General features: G+C 42.2%; 1 protein-coding gene across 1 annotated transcript in view; it reads left to right on the top strand.

Moving 5' to 3' along the window:
- LOC124470092 (cadherin-12-like) overlaps window positions 1-15,800 on the top strand; it is a 61,819-nt gene extending 46,019 nt beyond the window's left edge. Inside the window, exons 7-12 of the mRNA XM_047023817.1 lie at window positions 1,635-1,888; window positions 3,872-4,008; window positions 7,714-7,835; window positions 9,692-9,803; window positions 11,472-11,723; window positions 14,505-15,800. Coding sequence (XP_046879773.1) covers window positions 1,635-1,888; window positions 3,872-4,008; window positions 7,714-7,835; window positions 9,692-9,803; window positions 11,472-11,723; window positions 14,505-15,004 — 1,377 coding nt within the window. The 3' untranslated portion in view covers window positions 15,005-15,800. The remainder of the gene's footprint in view (window positions 1-1,634; window positions 1,889-3,871; window positions 4,009-7,713; window positions 7,836-9,691; window positions 9,804-11,471; window positions 11,724-14,504) is intronic.
- Window positions 15,801-17,436: the final 1,636 nt, after the last annotated feature.

The raw sequence follows: 17,436 nt of genomic DNA, 5'->3' as shown, positions 1-17,436 counted from the left end.
CCTCACCAGCAGTAACACCCCACCTGCGCACAGATTTTAGCTGAGCTCTGCATTGATGCTTCTGCATGTGTGGGCACTGGTGCCTTTTTTTTCACCGTAATGAAACCCCCCCAAAAAAGTTATATCAGCAGTTATTTGCCTTACCAGCTGAACACAAAATGTACTTTTTTTAGATGTTAACAATAGCTCCATAAGATAAGATCGGTTTCCTTTTTCATCTAGCAACCGGCTTTTGGTTGGAACTCGACAGAGAAAAGTGTTGAATGTTGTTACCATGGAGAGCGTGATCTTTCTTGCTGTCTTGTCTAGCCCTGGGAGAGATTGAAAGCGACAGAGTGTATTTCCTGTCCAGAGATCCTATAGCTGCGCCCAGTGAGTTACATCTGGCTCACTGTAATCAAACCAATCATGGCGCCTGATGGCCAATGATTGCTCTAAGATTGGCTCTGCTTCACACAGCCTCTTTTTTGTCAGACACCTGGTCTAGAGCTGAAGTTACAGAACCGTGGATATGGAGGCGAAACAGGAACCTCCTGCCAACCCTTCAGTCAAATTTCTGCAATGCCTCTGATGGTTTAAAATGCTCAGCCGGACCTGTATAGCCGCAACCTCTAGCTATTACAGACCAACAAGTCATAGCAGAAACGCATGAATCAACATGAGACCATGAGATAACCATCCGTGTTTGCTCACTGACATTAAAGAGCATTGTGGCTAACACTCAGCCTTGCATATTCTGTGCCTTCTCTTTAAATAGCCTCACTCTCCCTTCACTATTACTTACTGTTTTCACATGGGTGTCATATGGAACTTGAATATGCCAAAGGATTTCTTGGGGTCTGGGGTGGAGAGATAGCATTTGCCTCTGTGGTGTTAGTCATTTTCAAATACACAGAAAAGGAATTTCTCTCATGTGACTAAGGGCCAAGGGAGCGTGACGGCAGGCTCATGCGAGCACGGCCGGTCACACATGAGAAGGCAGGAGACGGGCAGAAGCACAAGCACGGGTGTCACTGCCGTCTGATGTTTACACCTCTCCCGGCCCCAGACACGGCTTGCCATGCACTCTCAGCACTAGCTAATTGACCCTGTGCTGAGATGGTGAGAGACAAGGGAGTCAGACCCTGTATGTCTTTGGATTGTGCGTAGTGTAGAGTGTGACTGAACCGCAAAACATATCAGCCTGACTATCTCACGCTCGTTTTTTTCGCTTTGGGAAGGTCTACGCCTATTTGATGATCCATGTTCCTTTGTGACTTTTTTAAAAGAGACTACAGAGTATTTAAAATCTATAAAGGGTATTTTTAAATGACACTTTTATGGGGTCTGTTCAAGAACAATGAATTCCATTCACGTTTTACTACTTACAGCCACATGAGTGGGAAACCAAATTTGAAGATTTAACATTCCAAATTCCATGGTTGGAATTTGTCAAAAGCAATTGACACAAACACTGCCTTGATGTCTATTTATGTGGTGTGCTGTGGTACTCCAAATAAAATAGCATAATCTGGATACCTTTTTAGTGTGTAAGCACAAAAAGCTGCACTAAAACAAAAACAGCAAAAGTTGTTTAACTTCAAAAGTTCTTTGTGGAAAACGTAATCTTCCCCATCTGTTTCCTTCTTTTCCAGCCTTTGGACTACGAGACCAAGAAGTCCTACACCTTCAAGGTGGACGCTTCCAACGCCCATGTGGATCCACGGTTCCACAGCTTTGGGGCCTTTAAGGATACAGCCACAGTCAAGATTAACGTTCTAGATGTGGACGAGCCCCCAGTGTTCAATAAGCCCTCCTACATGATGGATGTGTATGAGGACACGCCAGTGGGCACCATCATCGGAGCTGTGACTGCTCAAGACTTAGACGCCAGCAGCAGTCCTGTAAGGTACAGTTCAAGTGTTAGGAAAAGATCCACATACAAATTGTAGGTGGCTTGAACGTGGGGTTCTTGTACAGTACCAATGCAACCCATTTCATGTCGTCTCTTTTTTCTTTTTCATCTACATGCAAATGCATACTGGCACACACAGACAGACTTGTATGTTAAATACAACTAGAGGACTGCATTGTGGACACAATTGTCCCGTGCAGTGTGCTATGTTAAAACATTTATGAAAAATGTTTTGTCCTCTAGTCTCATCAGTTATTTTCTGCTCAGATTGCTTTTGAGTTGTTCTACTCATGATTTTCCAAGATGTACAACAAGGGGTGGGCCACAAGTGGCAAAGAACGTCCGGTTACATCAAGAGGTATATTTGTTTTAATATAAATATTTAATTCCATAAAAGACAATGGAAAAGCCCAAGCAGAGTTTGTGGTACAAAAAGCGATGGCTCTCTTTTGTTTGGTACTTTACTTTATCTGGAGGGATTTAATTATTCACCAGCTCATCGGTTGACATTGTTCATGTTTTATCCTATCAGAGAAGTGATTCATGCACTCTACTTCAAAACAGTCCAATGCCACTCCATGCATAGGAGATAGCGCTTTTAAAGTTTGACTCAACCTACTCTTCATGATTCTGGAGTGCAGATCATTGAATCATTCTCCATGGAAAAAAACAAAAGGCATAAATATTGCAGCCACTCCTATACTCAAATGTTCACCAACGAGACCTCAAGTCTATATTACTCTGAGGCATTTCACTCATATCTTTCTCAGATGTTGAAAGGTCATGAAGATGAGGGAGATTTTATATATGTGGTCGTAAGCTTTACCACTTTGTCATACTTTTAAAAGATATATCCAATGATGGAGGAAAAAAATTATATATATTTGAGATGGAGTCATGCTATATATGTATTCAAATATGCATGAAGTATTCATGTTGTAACTGTTGGTTTAAGATGTCCTTTACAGAGCACTGTACATCTTTCACTGTCCAATAATACATTTTATTAAAAAAAAATCTTCACACTGAAAGAGTATAGACAACAAAAACATCAATGGTATGATCAATTCTCACAGGACTTCAAGACACACTTTTTACAAGATTCAAACAGACGACTTTCAAATTGGAAGCCTCATTGAACACAAAGCTGACTGATGGTAGTTGAGATTTACCTATAAAAAACACCTTAGGAGCTGTACCCCAAGGAAAGATTAGAAGCCTTGAAGTCTTTGAACAAGTGATCAGAGTTCTTGTGTAATATTCATCAAAAAGAATGAGGCTGAATGTTTTTGGCAAGATCAGGTCTTACATCAAGGCTCCTCACAAAACAGGGTTAAAGAGAGGTCCAGGATAATTGCTAATTTCACAGAAAAATACTGACAAAACGAACCAAGTACATAGCTCATCCACGTGTTTCTTGTATACATGATCATGCATACGATAGAGCAGGAGGATGTGGCTACGCCTCTGTCTACAAATGAGTGACACAAGCTCTACACACATCAGACAGTACTAGGAGAGCCAGATATCATGAATATTCATGATGCCCCATTACATGCCATTCAAATTCAGAACCACCATGAGAGAATTTCACATTCAAATGAGCAAGTGCACAGAGCCAGCTTACAGTGATGAAGCAGGGTAAGGGGACACCAGCAGGACAATATGCCAACTTCTTGGATCCCTGCAACTATTCGATAAACACTTACAATCCCTGGACATATTTTCTCAAGAATATGTAAATTGATGTTTTAAACTATTTATGGTGCTCTGAAAGACATTTGGTCAGCATAACATAACTGTCTCTTCATTATCCACCTGCTGTGTGTCAGATATCTTTCTGGGGAAATGGATCACTATTACACACTATCCATCTAGTCACACATCACCCTTTTCAAATGCCAACAAGCAAAATCTGTGTGGATCCATCCAGGTTATTCATGGTGAGAATATGGCAATGTTTTACTTTCTATTCAGGTATTCCATTGATTGGAAGAGTGACCTGGACAGTTACTTTGACATCGATCCAGTAGAAGGGACTCTATCCACCAACGAACTCCTGGACAGAGAGAGCATCGCCCAGCACAACATCTTCATTGTGGCCACCAAACTTAGTAAGTGCCATGGTGATGGTGATTCATGCATGTGCCGCTGTTCTTCTTTCCGTCGTAATCAGTGTGAATGATTTAACACGGCTTTACTCAAGCCAATAGTCAATCCCATTTCTGTTGGTTTACGGGCGACCATAAAGCACGATGACTTCCCTAGAGCGTGTACTGTCAGGACATTGTCTCCTCTAGCTGAGCTCACTTCTTCTTAGTTTCTTCAACAATATGTTAGTGCCCTCCCTGACTTCAAAGTGAGTATAGTGCGGTATAAAAAACAATTAAAAAAAACGTTACATTTGTTTATGGATTTGAACTTGCATGCAAATGGCCTGGTGAAAGCTGGACAGTCCATGGCGTGTGTGGAAAAGATGATGTAAATTGTGACTTTAAAACGTGTCATCAAGCTAATTATGTTTTTATGAAGGAAGTGGAGCAAATTTACTGATAAACAAGCAAATCCATCGTCATCAAGTCATCAAATCGGCTAAGAGCCGTCAAAGTCATTATCTCTGAGGCAGGCTGGTGCTCAATCAAAATTACCCTCGCTGTATATTCATTAGGATGGACTGTGAAATAAGGGCCGTTAAAAGTTTTATGCCTTGGAAACTGGTATTAGTCTCTTCCCTCCACCCCACCGACCACCCCTGCCCTTAGCAACGCTCCCCCCCCCCCCCCCCCCCCCCCCCCAAGGTCACCGTGGAAAAAATGCTAATGTTGTTCAGATGTGGGTCGGTGGTTGGTGAAGGCCCTCAGTGGTGAAGGCTCTGGGTCAGGAAAAGGGGGGGGCAGCGCGTGCGTTTCCGACTTGGCATGTGGACTGCACTAGTAGAGGCCCGTGGGACCGTACCCCACCTCATCAGCTCCCCATCATGCACCTGTCCAGGCTTCTGCTAGCCGCCAAACCAAACCCACCCCACCCCTGCCCCCCCACCCATCCCATCCCGCCCACCCACCCCCCCACATACACACCCACACACACACACAGATACACACCCACACTGACCATCTTCCTGGAAAGTCCTCTTTCCCACTGAGAGGACTGCATTCAGGTCCAGGCTGGTGCCTGCATGCGGATGCTGACAGCCACTGGATGGTACAGTATAGTAAAGCTTTAATGAAAGCCATCCATTATACATAAATCTGGGACTCCCTCTGGGATCAGAGTTTCGTAGCCGAACCTTTCACTTCAGATCAGTTTTCTATGACCTTGCAGCTTGGCAAAGCAGCACATTATGGATCCTTGATGGCTGTTATCAGTGATACATCTCGCTGCCATCATATCTGTGTGAACTGACATTTGCTCACGCTAAGGGCCAACAAAGAAAAGACAATTCAGCCAAGGCCTCCTAACTGCCCCAAGGAATACACATGGAATACCATTATTGCTACTGTGAAGACAGAAAATAAGGATGCAGAATATGTATTAAAACTTGCGTGATATACAGTCGGGACATTGATTTCAATCTATGTGGGAAGGAAGTTATGGAAAAACAGTTGCTGGCATTCACATTAATCTCACACAACACAACATGAGCTCTATTAGATGTCACTGTTTGTCCCGAGACTACACTGCATTCAAAATGTGTATTATTATCTAAGTCTAAATCTTCCCAGCATTTCTTTGTGAACCTTTACCACATCCTCTGTGATTCATCACGGTCGATCCCTTTCCACTTCTCACTCTCAGTTATCACACCATCTGTTATTGTTTGTCCGTTTACAATTTGGTGATTAAAGGATCCCACATTGTGTGACATTTACCATGCTTGTGTGAGGTATTTTACCTGCATGGACATCTAACCTTCTTTTAAAGAAGATGCCGGCAGTGGCTGAAGTCTCTCAGGTCTTTATAACCGCTGCCAGACACTGCAGTCATGCAGCAAAATGAGACCACTGTCTGCAGCTCCTCTGAGGCACACATTTCACAGTACTGACGCAGAAGGTGTTGTAGTAAATGTGTGGGCTGCAAATGTATAAGCCACTGTGGGAGTTCACATCCATTGACCATTCCTAAATTACCATTCCTAAATGAGTAGAAAAAAAACCTTTTCATTCACAATTTCATTTTTTGAAACTTTGACACTTGTATTTGCTGGGACAATGTTTCTGTGCATATTTGCCGTCTTTGTCTACTTGTCTACGTGCTTGCAGTTTGGTTTCGAATAAATGTTATTTATTTTCTTATACCTTCTAGGTGTTGAAGTGCATCTTGGTAAACATGCACAAACTGATGAGTCAGGCAATCATGTTTTTGTATTGCATTCGTAATCAGTTAATCCATAAAATCTATGTGGAAATTAGATATAGACTCAATTTACATATAGAAAGGCTGTTTGATGAAAACATGTGTGATACCTAATTATATTCAAGTATGTCTTAAAATTACAAGTCTATTCCAAGATGATATACACCTAAGTAAAATGCTGATGTTTAATAGATTTAAGTAATCCAACTATACCATTGCTCCATCTAGTGGGTGAATACAAACATTGACACAATCAGTAAGTCAGTTACTTTAATGCCTTTATCCTTCAACTCTATATAGACCCTGGGATAATGTACCATACAAACTTTATTTCTGAATTGAGTCGTAAGCAATCGCATTGTCCTACTGTACAACTTTGACCCTTTCATCAAGGTCTACTTTTCCTCCTTCTGTCATCACAAATCTGCAGTTGTTGCACAAAACTTTTTTGAGGCCAAGGGAAACCGTAGGGGACCTTGATAAAAAAGAGATCACAGGGTTTCTTCTGGCAGAGCATCAATGTTTGTGGTTCGGTCACTGCCACACAGCAAATCCCATACTCTGTCATTTTTACCTGGGTGGGAAGATTGCTTTTCCATCAAGGTCACAGACAGGTTACTAACTGAGCCATAGCTGTATCTGCCCTTCCGTTGGGGAGATGTTCCTACTTCGCACACATACACACACATTTACACACCCACACACAGCCAGCACATATGCAATCACAGATACAGATGCAAAGTACACACACACGCACATACACACACACACAGACTCTAAGCCCCAACTAGAGAGCAAAGCCCATTTTCACACTAAATCCATGAAGTTTACTTACTTTGACTTTCGCATTTAAATGAATATTTCCCCAGAGCCGGAACAATATTGTAATCTCATAAAAGTATGACAGGTTCTTGTTGGCCCTTCCCCAGAGACCTTTCCCTGAGTAATTAATATGTTCCTTGCATCTCTGCAGCAATCCCAAGATAAAAAAATTTACAAAGCCAAATGAAAACCAGCTTGCGCTGGCTTTTAAAAGGATATCCACCAGTACAATGGCTACAACCAAGGACAGGTATACAGCTGGCTATACAGCTGGCTGTATAGCTGGAACATTCAGTCTTTGGTTAGTGTTCCCTGAACATTTTTTTGTTTTTGTTTTTTGTTCAAACGTTTGAAGCATGTGCCAGCTAACTGAATCTTTAACGGTATTCAAATTCCAGGGCTGCAGTTACAGAATAGAACCACCTGATGTCAGGGCTGTGTAATCAATTTCCAAATGATTTCAATTTCTTTCTCTCTTCACTTGCTTCTTTTTATTTGGTCATACAAAGTGTAAGTCCTCTCTGTACTGTAGACTACTCATCCAATTCATCAGTGTAATTATGCTGTTGTTGTTGTGTCATGTTTTACTTCTGTATTTACGTATATATATACTAATGTGTTGTATTTTTGGTTTTGCTCCTCAGATAGTCCTGTTCTAACAAGCAAAGTGGCTGTCACTGTGCATGTCCTAGACATTAACGAGTTTCCACCTGAGCTGTCCACACCCTACGACACCTATGTGTGTGAAAATGCCAAAGTAGGGCAGGTATGTTGTCATGAAGGGAGTGTGTGCATGTGGGGGCCAAGATGTTTCTGTGTGTGAACTTGTTCATGTGTGCACATGTGCACATAGCTGGATATGTGTGTGTGTGTGTGCAATACACGTGTGTCCAAACACGGGTCGCTGTCGGCAGGGATGATTTTGACATAGCTGTGATTGTGAACAAATAGACAAGATAGAAATGAGACTAAGGAAAGGAATACACCTTTTCAACGACAATGCATATGTGCCACTGTGGGCCAAGTCTGTACATATCTCAAACCATCTGCATTTGTGGCTAATGCCTGGCAGGATGTGATTTAAACACAAGCGGGCGAGTTCAGAGGACACTGTATATTTGGGATGCAGCAGAGTTTTGCTTGTGCGCATTGTAAACCACCTGTGCCTACAAATGAGCCCATTAGCCGATATCTACATGCAGTTAGCGTTCTGAGCAAGAGCAAGGTTGGCGCTTGATCAAACAGCTAGAGACTCTCCCATCACAAATGGAGGATTCTCTGCTCATCCTCGGATGTGGTTTTCCTGTCTTCATATGAGACCCCATGGTGTGACCACTTTCAATTTTGAACTGGACTGTTGTCTTACCATACAGGCATCAATCATAGCTGTTGTTTACCCCTAACTTTAGCCATCCTTTCGTGGAGGGGGCTGTCTTTGACTTAAATGTTCTTCCATACTGGTAGTTTTCACAGCGTGGGATCCAGCACTTTTTTCACACAGCTAGGAGAATTGCTGGTCTACACTTGTAAAACCCACCATAAGTTGTCCTTGATGATTAGATTCGCTCGTGCTGCTAAGGAACATATACAGGTAGCCCCCTTGTTCAGAAGAACGTCTTGCTGTGCCGCAACCTCCCATGAAAAATAATCTATGACCAGCATGGTTCCAAGCGAGAGAAACAACTCAAATCTCCATGTGAAAGCGGAGTGGAGGAATACATGAAAAAGAAGCGAGGCCTCAAACTGAGATGTTCAACTGAAGTATGCCAGGGGTTTGCTGAGAAAACAGTTTGTTTTCTCAGCAAACAGTCTCAGTTACTTGGAATGGAACAGCACCTATTGAATCAGCACCACGGCATCAAGGGAAATGATTTTTTGCCATGGTTATCAAAATACAGACTGTGTTTTAAATCTTCACAGCATGTTGCTTTGGGGATCATTGTATCGAGAACCATGCTTGTAGAAGATCTTGAATTGTTTAGTTTTTTTTAGATCAGCTAAGGATTGATATTTCATGTACCATATTTGCACTGTATTTTGGATGGACATTGGTCCATAGATAATCTTTCTCTGATAGTTATTGTAGTTTATTGTGAGGCAGGAAGGAGTGCAAGCATTAGTTGTAAGCAAGCTTGAGAGAGTTTGATTATGTATTCATAGGAGTCAGTCTGGGAATATATTCACCAGGAAGAAGTTTGGAGAAAATGTTGAAAGGGGCTAGATTTCAATATTGATGCAAGACTAAAACATGTTTTAACAAATTTAGTGAATAAAAAAATATATAAACTAAAAAGAGGGTTTCCCAAAAGAGAGAAAACTTTATTTGTGTGAGCATAATTTAAATAACAGACAGAGAACCATCTGTTTCTTTCTTGCTGAGGAAAATTCAACTTTTTTTTTATCCCAGAAACACATTTAAGGGTTATACAAAGCAACTAAGCTTTTAATTTAAGTGAGTCAATGGTAAACAGGAGTTTGGAAAGAATTAAATACTGAAATTAAATAGTCATACAGTATGCTACAGTTGTTTTATCCATGGAAATGTAGTCATCTTTTGTTGAGCACTCATTTCATTTCTATTCTTTGTATTTTTTGTAATTATAAATGTTTCCATTTTCACAGGTTATTCAAACAATTAGTGCAAAGGACCAAGATCTATCTCCCATTGGTCAGAAGTTCTCGTTCAAATCACCAGAAGATGAAAACAAGAATTTTTCCATCCGTGACTTTGGAAGTAAGTCTTACTCATACTCAATGCTTTCACTTTTAGCTTGTATGACAGACCAATAAATCAATCCCAGGTTTATATGAAAAACACATCATATGATGTGTGGCTATGATCATTACTGTAAGAAATAATTCATTCTTACTGACGCCAATATTTGTGAACAAGTTGCTTGGATCTTTTATAAACAGAGATACAGCTCTAGAATGCATGAAAGTCAAATGTATTCTTCTAGAAGAGCTTAATGACACCTCCCAGTGGGTATAAAAGATGTCCCTTTGAAGTCTTGCAGGCAGGAAGGCTCATAAAAAAAGTAGGACGTGGCATGGAGGAGTTGGAGAGACAAATGCATTCTTCCACCTCCACGAGTCCTGGGTTGACCCTCTGATCCAGTTTTCCCCTCATGGACACACCGTTTCTGGCTCTTCACGGCTCTGGGCACGCCAGGGTGCTGCCAGACGTAATCTCTAGACAGAGGGACAAGATCTGATACGCAAGGACAGGCAAGCTCCGGGGGCAGGTCTGGCGAAGGCAGGTGTAAAAGAAGGGGGGAGAAAAAGGGGTTGAGCGTAACATGCTAGGTGTGTTAAAAAGTGCCTGACCTCTGTATGTCAGAGAGTCCAAAGGCTCGTCAGTGGAACCAGCCCTGGCAGGGGTCAGACAGTGGAGCTCCAGTGGACCAGCCTGAGCAGGTCCAGTCTGAAACTTCTCCCCTGGCTCATGTCCACTGTCCGGTTCTATTCCTCAGACCAACATCACACCCAGAGCCGCATTCCCCACCACACACCCCCTCGGTGGATTGTTTGTTTATTATTTAGCAGTGCTTGACTCGCTGTTTCTCCGGAGTTTATGTCGGACGAATGAACACATAAAATCACAAGCACTCCCCTGGGCTCTCAGCGACAGGATAAACTAGGTCCTGTGGGGGTAAAATTAGTTTTCTGCAGGCACTTCACCATGTGAAGTTATTCCAGGCTTTTGCTCTTCAGAACAGTAGATAGTGTCACATGCCTTTATGTTGTCAATGTGTGATTTTTTGTTGTTTTTAGTGAAGGGTATATTTGGTATAAAAAAAGGATTATACCATAATGCCATATCCATAGTTCTAAAGTGTGTGTGTGTGTGTGCACGTGTGGAAGAAATTGCGATTTCCTGTGTGCTTACATTATTCACTAATCAATAGAACTAGTCATTGGATACTAGTTAGTATGTTCTCATGTAAGCTTGCTATTAACAAGAGTAGATTGTGTCTGTGTCAGGGTTAATAGATGTTCGGGATCAGGAGAAAGTACTGGCTAAATATTCCTTGTCATGTCTACAAGGAGAGCGCCAACTATGAACTCTCTAGTCTGAGTGGTCATGTGTTGGGAGCTGTGAATCTCTTTCTCTGAGACTGTTCTAACGTCATTACTGCCCGACTGTCACTATCTATGTTTACATTCTTGTGCCCTATAAAAGATGGTCCTCCGGCCTTCAGAGTCGAGAGAGACATAATTGAGACCTAAGCCTGGTGTTGTGTTTTCATTTATTGTCAGAGGTCTGGTTTTCTCTCCCAATCTGCAGATTGATAATACTTATTAAAATCCAGAACTCAACTGAACTTAGTCACTCCGTTTATGAAGAGACGGACAAAAAACTTTGTTCATCACATGCATGCATAATATGTTTGTGTTACAGATAATACAGCTGGAGTTGTGACCTGGAGGAGTGGCTTCAGGCGACGTTCCCAAGAAATCTACTTGCTGCCGGTGGAGATTGAGGACCGAGGCTACCCGGTCCAGGTCAGCACAAGCACACTGACCATCCGTGTATGTGGCTGTGACTTGGATGGCTCCCTCCTCACCTGCAGCGCAGAGGCCATCTTTCTACCTGTGGGACTCAGTACAGGAGCCCTGATCGCAATCCTTCTGTGCATCGTCATTCTACTGGGTGAATTAATTACCTTTGATTTACCTTTTGTAATTTTTTACACTGTGTTTTTTTAAGATGACTTAGCATTTTACCTGAAGTGAACATGGTTGATCTGATCGTGGAAAGTACATTCAAATGTCAGCTAGGTCCAACACTACCTCCTCCTAAACACACACACAGACACTTACCCTACTGCCCAAGGTCAGAGTTTTAAAATTGACTCCACCACTTAAATAGAGGAACTCATCTGCATAGCACAGACGATGTAAATAAGTCTTTATGGCCTCGTTTTCACCGTATTATGTGTGGGGTGGTAGGTTGTTAAAATAATATATTTTTTATTGTCTCGGTGAAGTGTGGCCTTGACCATGATGAGGGGACAAAGAAGCTAAATCTGTGGCCGTTAAACTCTCCAGCATTTCTTTTCCAATCAGAGAGTTTCAAGTTCAAGTCTTTTATTTGTCAGGTGCACAGAGCAACACAAGGTTAGACTGGGCACTGAAATTCTTAAGACAAGACAACGCAAGCACTTGGCATAACATAACATATAAGTACACAGAACAAATTTACATCTATGCTGAGCTTAGATAAGTGAACTTCCTAAATATACAGATAGCAATAAATAAACGACTATACTAACCCTAACACTAAAACTTCCTAAATTACAGATAACAATAAATAGTACGCTATACTAACCCTAATACACAAAAAAAAAAAAAAAAAAAAAAAAAAAAACCTGTTACAACCCTATAAACTAATCTAACCTAAATGGAGTACAGTGCAGTAGTGCAAATTTACAGATCAGTGACTTTGTCAATGACCAAACAGGAGCCTGGTGGCGAGGTACAGTAGTGCAATGTTACTGAAAGAGCAACCAGTAGCTGAAAGTGACAGTGTATAAGTGACTAGTGTGCAGTAAAAATGTCCATATCAGTGTCCATTGAGAAGCCTGATGACCCTTGGGTAGAAACTGTTGTCCAGTCTGCGTGTGCGCGACCGGATGCTGCGGTAACGCCTGCCAGAAGGCAACGGGGTAAAGAGACTGAAGGATGGGTGGGAACAGTCTCTTAGAATCCTGCTGGCTTTCCTAAGGCAACGTGTGTGGTAGGTGTCCTGTAGGGCTGGGAGCTTCCTGCCGATGATGAACTCAGCAGAACGGACCACACTTCGTAGGGCCTTGCGGTCCCGGTCTGTGCAGCTCCCATACCACACTGTGATACAACCAGTCAGAATGCTTTCTATAGTGCATCTGTAAAAGTTAGTAAGGATGACTGAGTCCATACCAAACTTCTTCAGTCTCCTCAGGAAGAAGAGGCGCTTACGGGCCGTTTTGACCACCTTGTCCGTGTGAACAGACCAGGTGAGGTCATTGCTGATGTTCACCCCGAGGAACTTGAAGCAGCTGACCTTCTCCACTTCCGATCCATTGATGAATAGGGGTGCATGCTCCTCCTCCTGCCGCCTCCTAAAGTCCACAATCATCTCCTTGGTCTTGCTGATGTTAAGAGAGAGGTTGTTGTCCTGACACCATGATGTCAGGGTGTCAACCTCCTCTCTGTAGGCTGACTCGTCACTGTCAGAGATGAGGCCCACGATGGTTGTGTCGTCAGCAAACTTAACGAGGAGGTTGGAGCTGTGCGTAGCCGCACAGTCGTGGGTGAACAAGGAGAACAGGAGAGGGCTGAGCACACAGCCCTGGGGGGTGCCTGTGTTGGTGATCAGTACAGATGAAGTGCGGTCACCGATTCTCACCACCTGTGGCCTCCCCGTCAGGAAGTGGAAGTTTGCTCACAGTATGCTGGTTAAGACAAGGGGATCTGAATTTTAATGACAGTTAATGCCTTTAAACTCCTACAAATGAGATATGGAGGTTAATAAAGTAGGCATACAGTACTCGTGTGGATTTGTGAAGGTGAAATATGTGGAAAAGGTTGATTGATTAGTGCATGCCAACATGCCCTCAGGGTAAGGTTGGCTGGCACCACCAATTTTCAATAATGTCATGCTGTCCTAAAGATAGAAACTGTGCTCCAAGATAATCAGAACACAGGAAGAATGCTTCCTGGACATCATACACGTTATTGTGGTGGATTTGTCAAGATGACCCAGTTTTTCTTGGGGTGGGGTGGGGAAACCATACTGTCCACCACAAGGGCCTTACATCAACAAGAACAAGCTGTTCTCTCCTCACCAACCACACCCACACAACTGTCGAAGCATCACTGAAGAAAGGCACTTAGATAATATTGACTTGCGTGAAATACAGACGGGTACCACTGGGGGGCACTAGCACACTGCATCAAATCTGTCAAACCAGAAGATGATTGGAAAAGACGATGGAGAGGAAATGGTATGCCAGTTCTAATCAAGTCGAGTTTGTTTACACTCAGAAACTATTTATTTGCTCATTTCAATAAAAACATTTCTCTGTACGGCTCTCCCTTCTGGATATTACTCTAAAGACTCATATGGGCATTGTTTCCTGCACTATATTGATTGGATGAATGAAATGCAACTATGCAGAAGGATACTACTTTCCCTTTCCAATTATATAATTAGACTAGTGTGTTCAATAGGGGTAGCCCCTGATTTATAGATCCACATGAGTGTACATTTGCACTGCTACTAACTAATAGCATATTTGATATGGCTGTGAGTCTGTAAGTATTATGCTGTTAGCGTGCTACTAATGAGCCATTCTTTGAGATCCCATCACTTTTGACAGGAAACATAGGCAGTTGCAAAGTGTCACTGATTTCAGATTCTAATGTGGGGCTAATATCCAAATTCCATCTGCAGTTATTGTGGTCCTCTACGTTGGCTTGAGGCGCCAGAAGAAGAAGGAGACCCTGATGACTTCCAAGGAGGACATCCGTGACAACGTGATCCACTATGACGACGAGGGTGGCGGCGAAGAGGACACCCACGCCTTCGATATGGGCACCCTGCGTAACCCCAAGGTCATCAAGGAGAACCTGTACCGGCGGGACGTGAAGCCCGAGGCCAAACCTGGGGCTAAAGTCCCCGTGTCCCAGGACAGTGCTGACATCCGCGACTTCATCACCCAGCGTCTGAAAGAAAATGATGTGGATAACTCGGCCCCTCCCTATGACTCTCTGGCCACGTACGCTTACGAGGGCGAAGGCTCGGTGGCTGAATCGCTGAGCTCCATTGAGTCTTTGGTCGCGGATGTTGACGAGGACTACGATTACCTCAATGAATGGGGGCCACGCTTTAAAACCCTGGCAGAGATATTTGGAGAACAGTCAGAGACAGTAGCGACAGAGAACACACATTGATGTTGTTACTTGTAGACTCCAAACATGGACATGAAATTGCATTGTTTTGGCTTAGAACACTGAGCTCGTTCTTAGAACTTAGAACTTTCTTTTTTTATGGTTTATAAAAAAGATTTGTAGCTGTTTATTTTATTTTCCATATTGTTGTTTGCTATCCCAAGATTGTACACAAGGGGAGTAGTTTGATAAATGACAGGCTTTCAATTACAGTACCTTTTTATAGTGAATGTTGCTTTGTCTTATTTTTTTTATGATTTTCTTTTACTGATTGGGGGATTAAGACAGAAACAAAGAAAATGCTAGTGTTTTCTTCAACATACTTAAAAGTGCCTCAATAGATTTGTTTTTCTTTTTTTCACTGCACATATCCAGTCTATTCCAATTTACAATCTCTCTCTCAGAACACTTAAAAATAAAGGTGGTCACCTGACCATGGAGTGCACGGAACCTCAGAGGCACGTCCCTCCCAACTTTACGAGTACAGTTACGCTAAGTGGCCCTAGTTTGGCCAAAGATATTTTGAATGTTATTTATTATTGTATTTATTTATTGGCTGTATTGCCTTTTCTTTGTTTCATATTGTTTATGTATTTATATATTTAACTCTTAATCATCACTGTCTACTTTTTATTTTTGAACACCTTTTGTAATTATTCAAGACCCACATGGAAAATAAAAGTTTCAGTCAGTTGGGTCAGATGTATAGACTTGTACTTGTTGTAAAAAAAAAAAGATAATTTAGGGCTAAACTAAATAATGCAGTCGAGTCATGTAATAACACTGTTTTTTTTTTTAAATAAACCCACTTTAAAAAAGATCAAAAGGTGCAAATCTTACAGTGTGTGCAGTGTTTATGAAGTTCAAATAGTACTTTTATAACATAGAGATGTATGACACACATATGTTCAGCTTTGTAGGAGAGCTGGGTTTGGTTGAATTACAGGGCAGTCCAGTTATTTTTTATTTTATTTGGTGATATATTTATTGTGCACCAATCCTTATCTAGTATACTCTTTGGACAAACAAGGCACAGCATAAGCTTCTCAAATGCCTCTGCTCTAAATCTACTTATCCCCATCTCGGCAGTTTGACACATTGTTTTATTGCCTGGGTGCATCTACCCTCCAACTCCTGACATCAACAATATAGCCCTTAGTCTTGCTTTTACAGGAAGCGTTCCTAGAACCCCTTGATTTACAAGCTCACACCAAGATAGACGTCCAGAGAAGGACCACCCATGGGTCTCTGCTAGCCAACTAGATGTCCTTACTCAGGAGTGACACTGAAAGCAAGATGTAGAATTATTCAGCAAATTTTGGCTTGGATTAGGTTCCACTGCTGCCTTTAGGTTTAGTAGGTTATTAGTATGTCAGGCAGTCTAACGTCTACCCCCCCCCCCCCCCCCCCCCCCCCCCCCCCGCAGTGTGACTTTGTTTATTGAACTCTGTTCAGCACTTTCAATTTTCTTTCATTTTGTAATATCTGACTTGTCACTATGAATACATGTTTTATATCAGTGGTTGCAGTGAAAGACCACTGTGTCACCCTGGATGTGGCCTTTCTTAAGTCCTATCACTGCGATGAGTCTGTTTACTTACTGGGAGTGTGCAGACACGAAGACACCAAACATGGACACCAGCACTATGGGAATCCCCTCACCCCCACACCTCCACCACACACATACACCCACATACACTTTTGCATAAGTATGAGAGAAACTGGCACATACAAATTAGCCTAGGGATTTGAAGCACACAAGGCAAGAGAACAATGGAAGGAAATAATGACCAAGATATGGTGTATTTTGGAAAATATGCAAACCCTCGGCTGGAATGAGAAACATTTCACAGCCTAGTCTACACCCTTGGTCAGCAGACTCTTAACTCAGTGATAGTTCGCATGGGAATTAACCGTTACATCATGCATAGAGTCATGAAATGTTTTACATTTCTTTGGTTTGCTACGGTTGTTTTGATGGGAGACGCAAGGCAAGATGTACTACCAGGAAACTGAATGGAATACAGAGTAGGTGTAAAGAAAGTATATTTATATCCTTAACAAATCAATCAACTCAATAATTTGTAGATTTAGGGAGTCTGTTTGGATAGACAGTAAAGAAAGCAGTCAGAATTGAAAATAGATGGTTGTCATCAGTTGTCATCACTTCACACCAAACTATTAGCATACATTTTACATTACATTTACATTTAGTCATTTAGCAGACGCTCTTATCCAGAGCGACTTACAGTAAGTACAGGGACATTCTCCCTGAGGCAAGTAGGGTGAAGTGCCTTGCCCAAGGACACAACGTCATGTGCACCGGCCGGGAATCGAACTGGCAACCTTCAGATTACTAGCTCGATGCTCTACCCGCTCAGACATCTGACTCCCCTCTACCAAACAATAGCTGAATATCTAACACAGACACATTT

This window comes from Hypomesus transpacificus, chromosome 8, assembly GCF_021917145.1.
Source record: "Hypomesus transpacificus isolate Combined female chromosome 8, fHypTra1, whole genome shotgun sequence".
In the NCBI taxonomy this organism is placed as follows: domain Eukaryota; kingdom Metazoa; phylum Chordata; class Actinopteri; order Osmeriformes; family Osmeridae; genus Hypomesus; species Hypomesus transpacificus.
This window is presented reverse-complemented; position numbering and strand designations above follow the sequence as displayed.